Below are 15523 nucleotides of genomic sequence, written 5' to 3' on the forward strand. Positions count from 1 at the left end.
GCAGTAAAGCCATCTGGTCCTGGACTATTCTTTGTTGAGGAACTTTTTATTACTGATTCAATCTCCTCACTCTATTGGTCTGTTCAGGTTTTCTGTTTCTTCCTGGATCAATCTTAGTAGGTTGTATGTGTTCAGGAATTTATACATTTCCTCTAGGCTTTCCAATTTATTCACAATAGTTGTTCATGATAGTCTCTAATGATCCCTTGTATTTCTGTGGTATCAATCGTAATGTCTCCTTTTTTTATCCCTGATTTTATTTACTTGGATATTCTCTCTTTTTTTAGTGTACTTAGTCTAAGTAGTGGTTCATTCATTTTGTTTATGCTTTTAAGAAACCGACTTTTCATTTTGTTAATTTTTAGCCTCTATTATGTTTAGTTCTATTCTGATTTTTATTATTTCTTTCCTTCTGCTAATTTTAGGTTTGGTTTATTCTTGCTTTTTTTGTTTGTTTTTGAGATTGATTTTTGCTTTTGTTGCCCAGGCTGGAGTGCAATGATGCAACCTCCGCTCACTGCAACCTCTGCCCCTGGGTTCAAGTGATCTCCTGCCTCAGCCTCCTGAGTAGTTGGGATTACAGGCATACACCACCACACCCAGCTAATTTTGTATTTTTAGTAGAGACGGGGTTTCACTATGTTGGTCAGGCTGGTCTCGAACTCCTGACCTCAGGTGATCCACCTGCCTCAGCCTCCCAAAGTGCTGGAATTTCAGATGCGAGCCATATGCCCAGCCTTTCTTGCTTTTCTAATTCCTTGAGATGAACTGTTAGGTTGTTTATTTGAAATTGTTCTACTTTTTTGATGTAAGCATGTATTGCTTCCAACTTTGCTGTATCCCTTAGGTTTTGGTATGTTGTGTTTCCATTTTCATTTGTTTCCAGAAATTTTTTGGTGTCCTTTTAAATTTCTTAATCAGCCCAATGGTTGTCCAGGAGCATGTTGTTTAATTTTCATGTATTTGTACAATTTCCAAAGTTCCTCTTGTTCCACTGTGATCTATATCCACTGTGGTAAGTATCCATTAAGATACTTGACAGTATTTCAATTTTTAAAAATTTGTTGAGCCTTGTTTTATGGCCTACCATAGGGTCTATCCTGGAGAACATTCTCTGTGCTGATAAGAATGTGTATTCTGTAGCTCATTAAATAATCTGTAAATATTCATTAGGTCCACTTGGACTATAATGCAGACTAAGTCCAGTATTTCTTTGTTGATTTTCTGTCTACGTGATCTGTCCACTACCAAAAGTGAGATGAAGTTCCCAGCGATTATTGTATTGAAAGCCTCTCTCTCTCTCTCTGTTTAGCTCTAATATTTGCTTTACATATCTCAGTGCTCCACTGTTGGGCGTATATATGTCTATATACATATATACACATGCTTATATTCTCTGGCTGAATTGATCTCTTGATCATTAATTATAAAATGTCCTTCTTGGCCGGGCGCGGTGGCTCAAGCCTGTAATCCCAGCACTGTGGGAGGCCGAGACGGGCGGATCACGAGGTCAGGAGATCGAGACCATCCTGGCTAACATGGTGAAACCCCGTCTCTACCAAAAAAAATACAAAAAACTAGCCGGGCGAGGTTGCGGGCGCCTGTAGTCCCAGCTACTCAGGAGGCTGAGGCAGGAGAATGGTGGGAACCCGGGAGGCGGAGCTTGCAGTGAGCTGAGATCCGGCCACTGTACTCCAGCCTGGGCGACAGAGCGAGACTCCGTCCCAAAAAAAAAAAAAAAGACCTTCTTTGTCTCTTTTTGTTTTTGACTTAAAGTCTACTTTGTCTGATATAAGTATAGCTACTCCTGCACACTTTTGGTTTCCATTTGCATGGAATATTTTTTCCATTCCTTCACATTCAGTCCACATGTATCTTCACAGATGCAGTGAGTTTCTTGGAGGTAGCATATAGTTGGACCTTATTTTTTATCCATTCAGCTTGTCTATATCTTTTAACTGGAGAATTTAAACTGTTGTTTAATTCAGGGTTGTAATTGATAGGTAACAACTTACTCTTGTCATTTTGTATTTGTTTTGATTGTTTTGCACATTCTTTGTTCTTTTCTTTCTCTTTATTGCCTACCTTTCCAGTTGTTGGGGGTTTTGTAATGATAACATTTGACTCCTTTCTCTTTGTCATTTGTGTATCTGCTCTACCAGTGAGTTTTATACTTTTGGGTGTTTTCACGATGGTAGACATCATCCCTTTGCTTCCAGATGTAATGCTTTCTTAAGCATTTTCTGTAGAACTAGTCTAGTGGTGATGAATTCCCTCTGTTTTTGCTTGTCCAGGAAAGGCTTTATTTCTCCTTGATTTTTGAAGGATAGCTTTGCTGGGTATAGTATTCTTGTCTCAAAGGGTTTCTTTTTTCAGCACTTTGAGTATATCATCCTATTCTCTTCTGACCTGTAAGGTTTCTCCTCAGAAATCTGCTCTTAGTCTGAGGAGGATTCCCTTATATGTGACTTTATACTTTTCTCTTGCTATTTTCAGAATTCTATCTTTGTCTTTGTCTTTTGACAGTTGGATTATAATATGCCTGGAGAAGACCTTTTTGGGTTGAATCTATTTGAGAATCTTTGAGCTTCCTGTATCTGGGTGTCTAAATCTCTTGTAAGACATGGAAAGTTTTCAGCTATTACTTCATTAAATAGATTTTCTATGCCTTTTCCCAACTCTTCTCCTAGATCTTTCCAAATTTAAATATTTGATTGCTTTATGATTACCAATATGGCACATAGGCTTTCTTCACTCATTTTTATTTATTTTTCTCTCCTTTTTTCTGGTTGGGTTATTTCAAAAGACCTGTCTTCAAGTTCAGAAATTCTTTCTTCTCCTTGATCTAGACTATTGTTAAAGCAGTGAGTTGTATTTTTATTTTATTCATTGATTTCTTCAGTTTCAGGAATTGTTTGGTTCTTTTTAACAATATCTATCTCTTTGTTGAGTTTCTCATTCAGAGTATGAATTATTTTCCTGATTTCTTTGTATTGTTTATCTGTGTTTTCTTGTATCTTACTGAATTTCTTTAATATCATTGTTTTGAATTTTTCTTAGTCATTGCATAGATATCATTTTTTGGGGGATCTGTACTGAAGAATTATTGTGTTCCTTTGGAGGTACCATGTTTCCTTGCCTTTTCATGTTTCTGTGTCCTTACATTGATATCAGCACAGCTAATATAACAGTCACTTCTCCAATTGTATTTATTGGCTTTCATAGGGAAAGACATTTTCCTCTGCTGGGCATGGTGGCTCATGCCCATAATCCCAGTGACTCAGGAGGCTGAGGTGGGAAGATTGCTTCTGGCAGGCGTTTGAGGTTACAGTGAAATATGATTGTGCCACTACACTCCAGCCTAGGTGACAGTGCAAGACCTTGTCTCTAAAAAAATTAAATAAAAATAAAATAAGAAGATGTTTTCCTGTAGATGTGTCTATAGTGTTGGTTGAATGGAGCACTTTGGCTTTGATTCTGTGTGGATACAGTTAGTGAAGCCTCCAAATGATTTCATTAGCATCAATGTTGTCTGTGAGTTCCTCAGTGTCTGACACTGTAGTTGTTAATGGAGTCTGTGGAAAGGCTGTGCTGGGAACAGGCACATCAGGCAGGCTGGTCTTCGAGCACCAGTGGTGACAACAGTGTGCCAGGCATGCTGGTCCTCAGACCCCCAGGCAGTGTATGTGGGTGCCAGTGCTGGTGTGTCCAGGTGGGCAGGGTTTCAGACTTCAAGGTAACATGTTCAGGTGCCAGTGGTAGCAGCAGTGGACTGAATAGGCAGGTCCTTGGGCCCCGAGGTGGCCTGTGTGGAAGTGGCAGCAGCAGGCCAACCTTCAGGCCCTCAAGTGGTGTACACAGGCATCATTGATGGCAAGCTGGGTAGGCTGGTCCCCAGGCCCTTGGGAGACACATGTGGTCACTGGTGGCAGGCAGAGTGGGCCCATCCTTAGACCTCTGGATGGTGTGTGCCTGTGCTGCTGGTGGTAAACAGGATGGGTCATCTCCTGGCCCCTGGGCAACACATGTGGATGCTGGTGGCAGGTGGGGCAAGCCTGTCCTCAGGTTCCCGGATGGTGCGTGCAGGTGCTGGCAGCAGGTGGGACAGTTTGACCCGCATACCCCCAGATGCGCACAGGCACCAGCAACAATGGTGGGTGGGGCAATCTTATCCTCAGGCCCTGGGACAGTAAGCACAGGTGCAAGTGGTGGCAGGTGGGGCAGTTCAATCCGTTTCTTTTGTCAATAGCCATTTGAGTCACCTCCAGCTTGGGGCTAGTATGAAAAGTGTTACTATGAGCATCCCAGTCAGGTCTTTGTGGGGCAAATGGATGCCTGCCACTCAATTTTAAGACCATTTTTGGCTTTTACTTGAGTCGAGAAATACCACTGCTTGCTAGAGATCCCTGTGACCCCAGAATCTAGAGTCTCACATCTGCTTCTTTGTCACTGGCAGGGTGGCTCCTATGGACGGAAAACAGTCTTAAGAGGCAACTCCGATGGTACTCTTGTCCTCTTCTTCAGTGACTTAAAACAATTCCAGGATCAGAAGAAAAGCCAACATGACATCCTCGATAAAACTGGGAATAAGCTGGAGTTCTGTCTGTACACGAAGTGGATGAAAGACAGTTACGAGATTCAGAAGTCCCATGATGGGTTCACCATCCAGTTGTTCACAAAAAATCAGAGAGTCTCTTTTGAGGTGCTGGCTGCCTTCAATGCTCTGAGTAAGTATTCCTGGGTGTTGGGGGATAAAAGCCAAAGAAGGGGGTGCCAGATAGCCCCATGCAACCTCTAGGCCATGGGTGACATAGATACCACTGCTGCTTTCAAAAAATGGGAGACCATAGACCCTCAGGAGAGAAGAATCCTTTCTACCCTGGACTCGCTCTCTTCTCTAGAACTAACTTCTCCCCCATATCCTGACTGTCTTTGGAGAAAATGTTCTGGATTCTAGAATCTAAGGCAGAGCCTTTTAAGCCATACTGTATATATAAATCACCCAGAACCTTGTTAAAATGCAGATCCTGACTCAGAAGGTCTGAGTCAGGGCCCAGGATTTCATATTTCTAGCCAGCTCCATGATGAGCTGCTAGTCCACAGATCACGCTTGCGAGTGTTGACCAGAGTCAGTGTTGGTTAGAGTGAAAGGATGAGGCAGACATCTGGGAAAAGTCCAGCTGGGGCAAGCATTTGAAGTCTGCCTTCCTACCAGGTCAAAATCAAGGCAACAACCTTCCACAGATAACTATCAAAGCTTAAGGGGTGCCTTGAACCCAACTCCTAAATCTCCAAGACCTGCCTACCTCTTGTGTCTCCTGTCTCAGCAAACATTCCCACACTCTTGCTTATTGTTAAAGTAACCTCTGCTTACCAGGCTTCTGGTTTAATAAAAGATGGCTACAATGACTCCATCTTAAAGCGAGTAGCTAGGCACTCACAAGGAACCTACAGGCTTAATACTTGGGTCTGAAAATAGCCACAGTCTAAGCTGACCACCAACTATAATTGCAGAATATTTATGGCCATACAAAACATCTCCCACTAAGCCTACAAAATGTCCAGATGTCCTAAAAGTGCAGCCCACTTAAAGTCAACATTAATGAGCAGGCTTAGGTTGAAGGATTAATGGTCATCAATACCACTGTTAAGAAGAAAGTTCTTAGCCAAATTGAATTTAATAGAGTTTAACTGAGCAGACAAATCACGAATCTAGAAGCCTCCCGAGCCAGAGTAGGTTCAGAGAGTCTTGAACACAGTCATGTGGTGGAAGAAAGATTTATGGACAGGAAAAGGAAAGTGATGTACTGAAAAAGAAAGTGAGGTACAGAAGCAGCCAGACTAGTTATAGCTCAGCATTGGCCTTATTTGAACGAGATTTGAGCAGTTGGCCACCTTTGATTGGCCAAAACTCAGTGATCGGCACAAGAGTAGGTTGCAGTCTATTTGCACATCCTTTTAGGTTATAGTTCACCATGTACAGAGAAATTTTACACCAAACTTAAAATATGTAAGGAGGCAGCTTTAGACTAAACTTGACTTAACAGCACCAATAGCCCCTACCTTTAGTGAGCACCTCTGCACATTCCAATTTTAATTATAGCTCCTTAGAGTTTCTTATAAACAAAGACACTAACAAAAAAAATGGCACATTCTTCCTTCTCCTTTCTGAGGACGCCCTACCCTATAACAAAGTAGTTTCTAATAAATTTGCTTCTTTCACCATACTCTGTGCTTGCCTTGAATTCTTTCCTGCATGAGATCCAAGAACCCTCTCTTGGGATCTGAATCAGGACCCTCTTTTCCAGTAACGCTATCACCTGTAAACCAAAAGTATCTGAGACAGGTCTCAATCTATTTAGAAAGTGTATTTGCCAAGGTTAAGGATGTACCCACGACAGAGCCTCAGGAAGTTCTGATGACATGTGCCCAAGGTGGTCAGGGTACAGCTTGGTTGTATACGTGATATGGTTTGGCTGTGTCCCCACCCAAATCTCATCTTGAATTGTAGCTCCCACAATTCCCACATGTCATGGGAGGGACCTGGTGGGAGGTAATTGAATCATAGAGGCAGGTCTTTCCCATGCTGTTCTCATGATAATGAATAAATCTCATGAGATGTGATGGTATCATAAAGGGGAGTTCCCCTGCATAAGCTCTCTCTGGCCTGCCACCATGTAAGACGTCCCTTGCTCTTCCACCATGATTGTGAGGCCTCCCCAGCCGTGTGGAACTGTGAGTCAATCAAACCTCTTTCCTTTATAAACTACTCAGTCTCGGGTATGTCTTTATTAGCAGCATGAGAACAGACTAATACAATACATTTTAGGGAGACATGAGACATCAATCAATGCATGTAAGAGGTACATTGGTTTGGTTTGGAAAGGCAGGACAACTCAAAGTGGGGGCTTCCAGGTCATTGGTAGATTTAAAGATTTTCTGATTGGCAATTGATTGAAAGAGTTATCATCAATAGAAAGGAATGTCTGGGTTATGATGATAAGGGGTTGTAGAGACCAAAGTTTTATCATGCAGCTGAAGCCTCCAGGTAGCAGGCTTCAGAAAGAATAGATTGTAAATGTTTCTTATCAGACAAGAGCCTGTTCTATCACTAATTTCAAAAAAGAGGGAGGTATCATGAGGAATGTCCAGCTCCTCCTTCCCATTATGGCCTGAACTGGTTTTTTAGGTCAACTTTGGAATGGCTTTGCTGAGAGGAGGGGTCCATTCAGATGATTGGGGAGCTTAGAATTTTATTTTTGGTTTATACACCTAAGCCAGGATTGTATCTCCAACTCCCCCATCTCCTCACTCACAGCCCATCACTAAGTCCTTCCAGTTCTGCCTAACTTGCTCCTAAATCTGCATCATTTCTCTCCCTTCCCACTGCTACTTCCCTAATCAGCGTCACCACCAGAGATGTGGTAATGACTTCTTAATAGTCTCCCTGTCTCCTCTCTCACTCTACCCTGCAGCTGGTGCTCTCTTTCCATGCACAAATATCATCGTGTCACACACTCTGCCTCTAATAGCTTTTCATTGCATTTAGGAAGTTGACCAAAAAGGCCAAACTCTGTAAAATATTTTAAGAGGTTTTTTTTCTGAGCCAAATATGAAGACCATGACCTGTGACATAATCAGAAGTTCCTGAGAACATGTGCCTAAGATGATCAGGTTACAGCTTGATTTTTATACATTTTAGGGGGACAGAATTTACAGGGAGAAACATAAATCAGTACACATAAGGTATGCACTGGTTCAGCCTGGAAAGGCAAGATATCTCAAAGCAGGGTCTTCCAGGTCATAGGTGGTTATAAAGATTTCCTGATTAGCAGTTGGTTGAAGGAGTTCAGCTTAAGAAAAGGGGAGTTGTGGAAGACAAGTTTCTTATTATGTAGATGAAGCCTCCAGGTAGCAGACTTCAAGGAGAATAGGTGGTAAATGTCCCTTATCAGACCTTACAGGTGTCAGACTATTAGTTAAAATCTCTCCTGAATCAGGAAAAGATCGGGAAGGGGAAGGGGATTCTCCACAGAATGTTAATTTTTCCACAGGACACAGCTTTGCAGGGCCATTCCAAAATGTGTCAAATAAATATATTTTGGGCCAGGCACGGTGGCTCACGCCTGTTATCCCAACACTTTGGGAGGCCAAGGCGGGCAGATCACCTGAGATTGGGAGTCTGAGACCAGCCTGACCAACATGGAGAAACCCTGTCTCTACTAAAACTACAAAATTAGCCAGGCGTGGTGGTGCATGCCTGTAATCCCAGCTACTTGGGAGGCTGAGGCAGGAGAATCACTTGAACCCAGGAAGCAGAAGTTGCAGTGAGCCGAAATCACACCATAGCACTCGAGCCTGGGCAACAAGAGTGAAACTCCATCCGAAAAAAAAAAAGAGATATATTTTGGGGTAAAATATTTTTTATTTCCTTTAGGGCCTGTTATCTGTCAGGCAATGCCAGAGTTAAGTTGGAATTTGGTGTCATACTGCTACAAAGAGTCTGTTCTGTCAGTCTTGGGATCTCTATTTTAATGTTAGCGTTTGTCAATTGTGCCTGAATTCCAAAGGGAGGAGAGTATAATGAGGTGTCCGAGACCTCCTTCCCATTATGACCTGAACTAGTTTTTCAGATTTCTTTGGGGGTTCCCCTTGGCCAAGAGAGGGGTTCATTCAGTAGGTTGGAAAGGCTTAGAATTTTATTTTTGGTTTACAAGGATAAGGATCCAACTCCTCAGCAGGACAGGACTTTGATGATCTGGCAGCCCCTACTGACTTACCTCTCCAGCTATACCACTCACTACCAACTAACTCTTTATGCTGCAGCCACTCTGGCCTTCCCTGAGCTCCTCAAACCCACATGATGCTAGCTCAGCTTGAGACTTTGACCCATACTGTTCCTTTGCCTGAAACATACTTCCCCCAGCCTTTTATTTTTTGATACCTCCAACTCATCCTTTAAGTCCTCTGGCTCTCTACGTCTGGGTTAGATCCACTTTCCACATGCTCCAATAGCAATTTGTGCTTTCTAAATCATGAGATTTATCACCTTGCAAACCCCAAATATCTGAGACAGGTCTTAGTTAGTTTAGAAAGTTTATTTTGCCAAGGTTGAGGACGGGCACCAGTAACACAGCCTCAGGAGGTCCTGACGACTCGTGCCCAAGGCGGTCAGAGCACAGTTTGGTTTTGTACATTTTAGGGAAACATGAGACATCAATCAACATATGTAAGATGAACAATGGTTCACTCCAGAAAAGCAGGACAACTCAAAGCAAAGTAGGACAACTCAAAGTGGGGAGAGGGCTTCCAGATCATATGTAGATAAGAGACCAATGGTTGCATTCCTTTGAGTTTCTGATTAACCTCTTCCAAAGGAGGCAATCAAATATGCATTTATCTCAGTGAGCAGAGGGATGACTTTGAATAGAATGGGAGGCAGGTTTGTCCTGAGAAGTTCCCAGCTTGACTTTTCCCTTTAACTGCGTGATTTTGGGGCCCCAAGATTTACTTTCCTTTCACAACTTACATGGAAATAATTTATTTAGCTTTCTCCTCTCCTAGACTATAAGCTCCATGAGGACAGGTATCATGAGTATCTTGTTCTTCTATGATCTCTAGTACAATGTTCACCATTAATAATAGTTGTTGGATGGATGGATGGATCATGATGGATAAATGGATGGAAGGTAAATGGATGGACAAATGAATGTAAATGGATGGATGGATAGATAGATATTAAATATATGTATATATTTATAGATGAGGTAGATAATGGATAGTCTCAAGCACAAAGCATAGTCTCAAGTACAGGTGCACATATAATCACAAACTTAAACAGTTCCAGGCTGGGCATGGTGGCTCATGCCTAGAATCCCAGTGCTTTGGGAGGCTGAGGCAAGAGGATTGCTTGAGGCCAGGAGTTTAAGATCAGCCTGGGCAACATAGTGAAATCCCATCTCTACCAAAGAATTAAAAATTAGATGCAGTGGCATGCACCTGTATTCCTAGCTACTGGGGAGACTGAAGCAGGAGGATCACTTGAGCACGGGAGTTCAAGGTTGCAGTGAGCTTTTATCACACCACTATACTCCAGCCTGAGCAACAGAGCAAGATCCTGTCAAAAGAAAAAAAAGAAAAGAAAAAGAAAGAAAAGAAAAGAAAAGAAAAGGGGAGGGGAGGGGAGGAGAGAGAAGGGGAAGGGAAAATTCCCAAGCTGAAACTTAAGCCATTATTAAACAAGTGGGGAAACAGAAAAGCCCAGGTCTTCTAAGCCCATGGCCAGAGTACCTTCCATCACATATAGTTTTAAGGAATTTCTGGGTTACCAGGAACCATGAAGAACGATTAGCCCAGCCATCACTGATAAGGAGGAGACATACAGACATCCTGATAACTCACATTCACAGAAAGGTGGCCTAGCTTGGGGAAACATGTACCAGTTTGGGAGGTTAGCAGTTCTGAGTTCTTATCCTGGTCCTACTACTCACGTATGCCTGCCAGCTGTACAGTCAGACTAGAAACTAGCTTCCAGGGCCATTAGGATGCTCAGGGTTGTGGGTGGGAGCCTGCTTCAAACAGGGGCTGGAGTCAAAGCGGGAGACAGGTGCACTCATAAGTCTCATAGGAAAGTCCTCTCCTCCTGTTCCAAGTACCATACTGGAAGACCTGGCCAGAGCGCCCTCTACTGGGCTCATCCCATTATGCAAGGATGGTGTGAGTGAGAAATAAGGTCTTCCCCACATGTGCTACCCAGAAGCTGCCACTAGATGGTAGTAGAGCTGCACATTCCAAATTATTGTACACTCCCTTTTCTGCAAGGAAACAGAGTCACTTTCTGAGAAAAGCAACCTACAGGGGAATTGGTAACTTGTTTTTCTTTTTTTTTTCTTTTTCTTTTTTTTTAACTAAATGTTAGCCCAACTAATCTGGCCTATTTTTACACCAGGTCCAGGCTGGCTGTCTCAAATTCTGCATCTCTTTCCACTATTGCGTACCACCACAACTCTCCCCCTAGGGCCTTTGACCCAAAGCAAGAAGTACCTATTTACTAGACTTGCTGGTATTTCCATTATCCTCATCTGTAAATTAGTAATTGCAATTGCACTTGCCAGAGTTTTGTGAGGCTTGTATGTTTCACTGTACATAAAAGGCGTAGAGTAAACACACCATAAATGTTGGCTATTTATTATCATTATGGAGGAAGATAAGATGTTCTTTCTGTCAACCTCCCTGCATGCCAAGTGCCCAGAACTAGGCCTAGGGAGTCAGTAAATATCCATTGGGGTGTATGAAAGGAACAAGCTAGCTGCTTTCTCCTGGTTGCTTATCTAAATGTGTTTATGGGCCAGGGTGCTGGCTCACATCTGTAATTCCAACACTTTGGAAGGCCGAAATGGGAGGATCACTTGAGGACAGGAGTTCAAGACCAGCCTGGGCAGCATAGTAAGATGCTGCCTCAAAAAAAAAAAAAAAAAAAAAAAAAGCCAAACATGGTGGCACACGCCTGTAGTCCCAGGTACTCAGAAGGCTGAGGCAGGAGGATCACTTGAGCCTTGAAATATATTTGAGGGTACAGTGAGCTATGATTGTGCCATTGCAGTCCAGCCTGAGTGACAGAGAAGACTTTGTCTCTAAAAGTAAGAATAATGATGAAACAAACCCAGTAGTTTCATAGACCACCTTTTTGTTTTCGTTTCTGTTTGGTTGGTTTTTTTGGTGGGGGGGTGGGAGGCTGTTTTGTTTTTTAATGAACATAGAAATTGACCCTTCTGATCTTAAAGCTTGAAACTTACATTTGTTTTATCTAAGTTCCTTCCTCAGAAAAGGAACCTCAGACCTCTCAAAAAGTATCAAAGAACTGAAACTCACCAGTCACTGCATCCAGACAATGGGATGTCAAATCCCTTATTCCTCATGATTACCTCCTCACCCCTCCCTAATTCCCGTTTTCCTACACATAGGTACATTTCTTCCCTGCTGCATAGAACCCTAACTTTAGTCTGTCAGGGAGAAGGATTTGAGACTGATCTCCCATCTCCTTGGCTGCAGCACCTGATTAAAGCCTTCTTCTTGGCAACACTTGTTGTTTCAGTCATTGGCTCTCGGTGTGGTGGGTAGCAGGACCCAGACTGAACCCCTGGTGTTTCAGTATCAGTAATCAATCAATAAATGTGTTTGTTTTATTTTTAATTTTATTTTGAGACAGAGTCTCACTCTGTGACCCAGGCTACAGTGCAGTGGCACAATTATGGCCCAGTGCAACATCTGCCTCTCGGGTTCAAGGAATTCGCATGCCTCAGCCTCCTGAGTAGCTGGGATTACAGGCATGTGCCACCACGCCCAGCTAATTTTTGTATTTTTGAATTTTAGGATTTCATCATGTTGGCCAGGCTGGTCTCGAACTCCTGGTGATCCACCTGCCTCAGCCTCCCAAAGTGCTGGGATTACAGGCATGAGCCACCATGTCTGGCTAAATAAATGTGTTTATAAACAGTGGAGTTCAGCTGGCAAGAATGAAAACCCATTGATTAAACCAGCCTCTGTCCCCAGATCTCCACGGCCCTGCTGCCACCTTGCCTGCCTTCTCGAAGTCCCCGTACCCTGACACTCTGAAGTAAAATATTCACTGGATGGACTCAATGACAGAATATATTGCATGTAAAATATAAACTTTCCTTTCTTCCAGATGTATACTAATTATGCCAACACCAACACTTTTTTAAAGAACCCACTTGTTCCCTACTAATTTGGAGAATTCCCTTTCTCATTTATAATTCCATCTCTTATCCCTCCATTAGGTTCTGCTGATCTTGTCTTGGGTTAACACCATACCGTTTTCATTATAGTCATTTTAGACTACACTTTATTATCTAATGGGCCAAGTTGCCCTTTCCTATTATATTTTATGTAAAGGTACCAGTCCTCTGACTGATTAAACAGGGATGGTGTGCTGTTAAACTATAACTGACTTTCATTGTAGAGCAACCCTGGCTCTCTGAGACCAGGTTACATAAATACCAAAGTTCCAATTTCTCTTTCACATCAGGCTTAAATGATAATCCCAGCCCCTGGATTTATCGAGAGCTCAAAAGATCCTTGGATAAGACAAGTGCCAGTCCTGGTGAGTTTGCAGTCTGCTTCACCGAACTCCAGCAGAAGTTTTTTGACAACCGTCCCAGAAAACTAAAGGATTTGATCCTCTTGATAAAGCACTGGCATCAACAGGTAATTTTCCAACTGTCTATATATGGTTATCATTCATTTCCTTTTTATCGAGATAACTGACATCCAGTAAAGTGCAACAATCTTAGGTGTACAACTCAATGCATGTTTTGCAATCTTACCAGCAACACCCAAATCAACATAGGGAACATTTCCTGCACCACAGAAGGTGCCTCAAGCCAACTGTTTCCCCAGTAATCCTCCCAAACAAACCCCTATTCTAACATCTGTCACCACCACAGATTAGTTTTGCTTGATTTTAAACAATATGAGTGGGATCATACAGTACATACTTTATGTCTGCCTTCTTTTGCTCAACAGTACGTCTGAGAGACTCATTCATGTGGTTGCAGGATCTTGCTCTGTTACCCAGGCTGGAGTGCAGTGGTGTGATATTGGCTCACTGCAATCTCTGTCTCCTGGGCTCAAGCAATCCTCCCATCTCAGCCTCCCACGTAGCTGGAACTACAGGAGTGTGCCACCACACCTGGCTAATTTTTGTGTTTTTTGTAGAGATGAGGTTTTGCCTTGTTGCCCAGGCTGGTCTTCAACTCCTGGGCTCAAGCTATCTACCCACCTCGGCCTCCCAAAGTGCTGGGATTACAGAGATGAGCCACGGCACCCAGCCATAGTAGCACTTTTTTTCACGTTTTGCCATATTCCATTTTATGAATGTAACACACATTTATCCATTCTGCTGCTTTGGGTCATTTTCAAATTGGGGCAATTTTCAAATAGATGATTGGGTCATTTTCAAATTGGGGCAATTATGAATTAGGTTACTATGGATATTTTCCTACATGTCTTTTTGTGAATGTAAGCATTCCTTTCTCTTGGGCAAATAGGTAGCAGCAGAATTTCTGGGCTATCCAGTACACATATATGAATGTCGTGTACATATATGTGTGTAAATATATAAAATATATATGTGGTTTACTTGTTTTTTTGTTTAACCATAGCAAATCTTTCCAAATCATTTCCAAAATCTTACCAAATTATACTCCCATCAGCAAGATGTAAGTTTCAGGAATATTATCAAACCCAACTGGGGATCTGCCCACCCAGCGCAGCAAAACCAAACACAGACTTTGGGACTGCCGTGAGAGAGTGAGGCATTTATTGCAGGGAGCCACGCAGGGAGAATCGGGCAGCTCATGTTTAAGAGCCAAACTCTCCGATGGCTTACAGGTAAGTGTTTTAAAGGTGAGGGGACAGAGGTTACAGGCAAAGCCATCAATCAACACATGGAGACTGTAGATTGGTTTGACCTAAAAAGGTGGGACGTCTCCAAGCAGGAGGGAGGAGATGGATGGATGGCTCAGGTCACAGGATTCAAAGACTTTCCGATTTGTGATGGGTGAAATGGGCGAAGCTTTATCTAAAAATTTCAGATCAGCAGAAAGGAACGTCAGCTCTGGCTCGTAGGTGTGACCTCCTCCAAGACCCTCAGGAAGAAATTTAGAATAAAGAATGAGGTCAGGGTTCAATCCTCAGTTTCCCCTTATCTGAGGTCTACCTGCCAGTCGATTTGCTTGGTGGGGGCCTGAGTTTCTGAAAATCAACTCAGGGACAGGGACATCTTTAAGATGTTATCTTTAGTTTCTATAGGGAACAAAACATCTTCTGACTCTAGCTTCCTTGGCTACTGTTTTAAGTGACTATTACCTTCCTTTTTTGTTGTTTTTATTTTATTGTTTTGGTTTTTTTTTCACTGTTCCTGTAGACCCTAAACTACTATATTTTTGCTTATCAAGTTGCTCATTGACTTTTAAAGGCTAGTAGGGTGCCTGGAATTTCCCTCGAAAGAACTCCAGATTGTCCTTTATTTTTATGCTTGTGGGATGGGGGCAGTGGGTGGCCTGCAGTCCCCTAAGAGAGGTCCCTGCTCCATCCCAGTTGTTCCACATCTTTGTCAAGACTTAGTATTGTCAATCTGCTGAATTGTAGGTATTCTGGCAAAGGAGAATGACTTCCTGTAGACCTCTGGTTTCTTGATTTCAGATCCCTGACATGGTAAGAACTGGATCCCCAAATGAGCTGCTACCCTTTTCTTCTCCCACAGTGTCAGAACAAAATGAAGGATTTACCCTTGCTGTCTCCGTATGCCCTGGAGTTGCTTACAGTGTATGCCTGGGAACAGGGGTGCAGAAAAGACAACTTTGACATTGCTGAAGGCGTCAGAACCATTCTGGAGCTGATCAAATGCCATGAGCAACTGTGTGTCTATTGGATGGTCAACTACAACTTTGAAGATGAGACCATCAGGAACATCCTGCTGCCCCAGCTCCAATCAGCGAGG

At 42.7% G+C, this 15523-nt stretch overlaps 1 protein-coding gene across 1 annotated transcript in view; it reads left to right on the forward strand.

Moving 5' to 3' along the window:
• OAS2 (2'-5'-oligoadenylate synthetase 2) overlaps positions 1-15523 on the forward strand; it is a 33649-nt gene that overhangs the window by 4370 nt on the left and 13756 nt on the right. Inside the window, exons 2-4 of the mRNA XM_009181761.4 lie at positions 4457-4727; positions 13049-13227; positions 15287-15522. Of these exons, the coding sequence (XP_009180025.2) occupies positions 4457-4727; positions 13049-13227; positions 15287-15522 (686 nt within the window). The remainder of the gene's footprint in view (positions 1-4456; positions 4728-13048; positions 13228-15286; position 15523) is intronic.

Source organism: Papio anubis, chromosome 9 (genome assembly GCF_008728515.1).
Source record: "Papio anubis isolate 15944 chromosome 9, Panubis1.0, whole genome shotgun sequence".
Taxonomy (NCBI): Eukaryota; Metazoa; Chordata; class Mammalia; order Primates; family Cercopithecidae; genus Papio; species Papio anubis.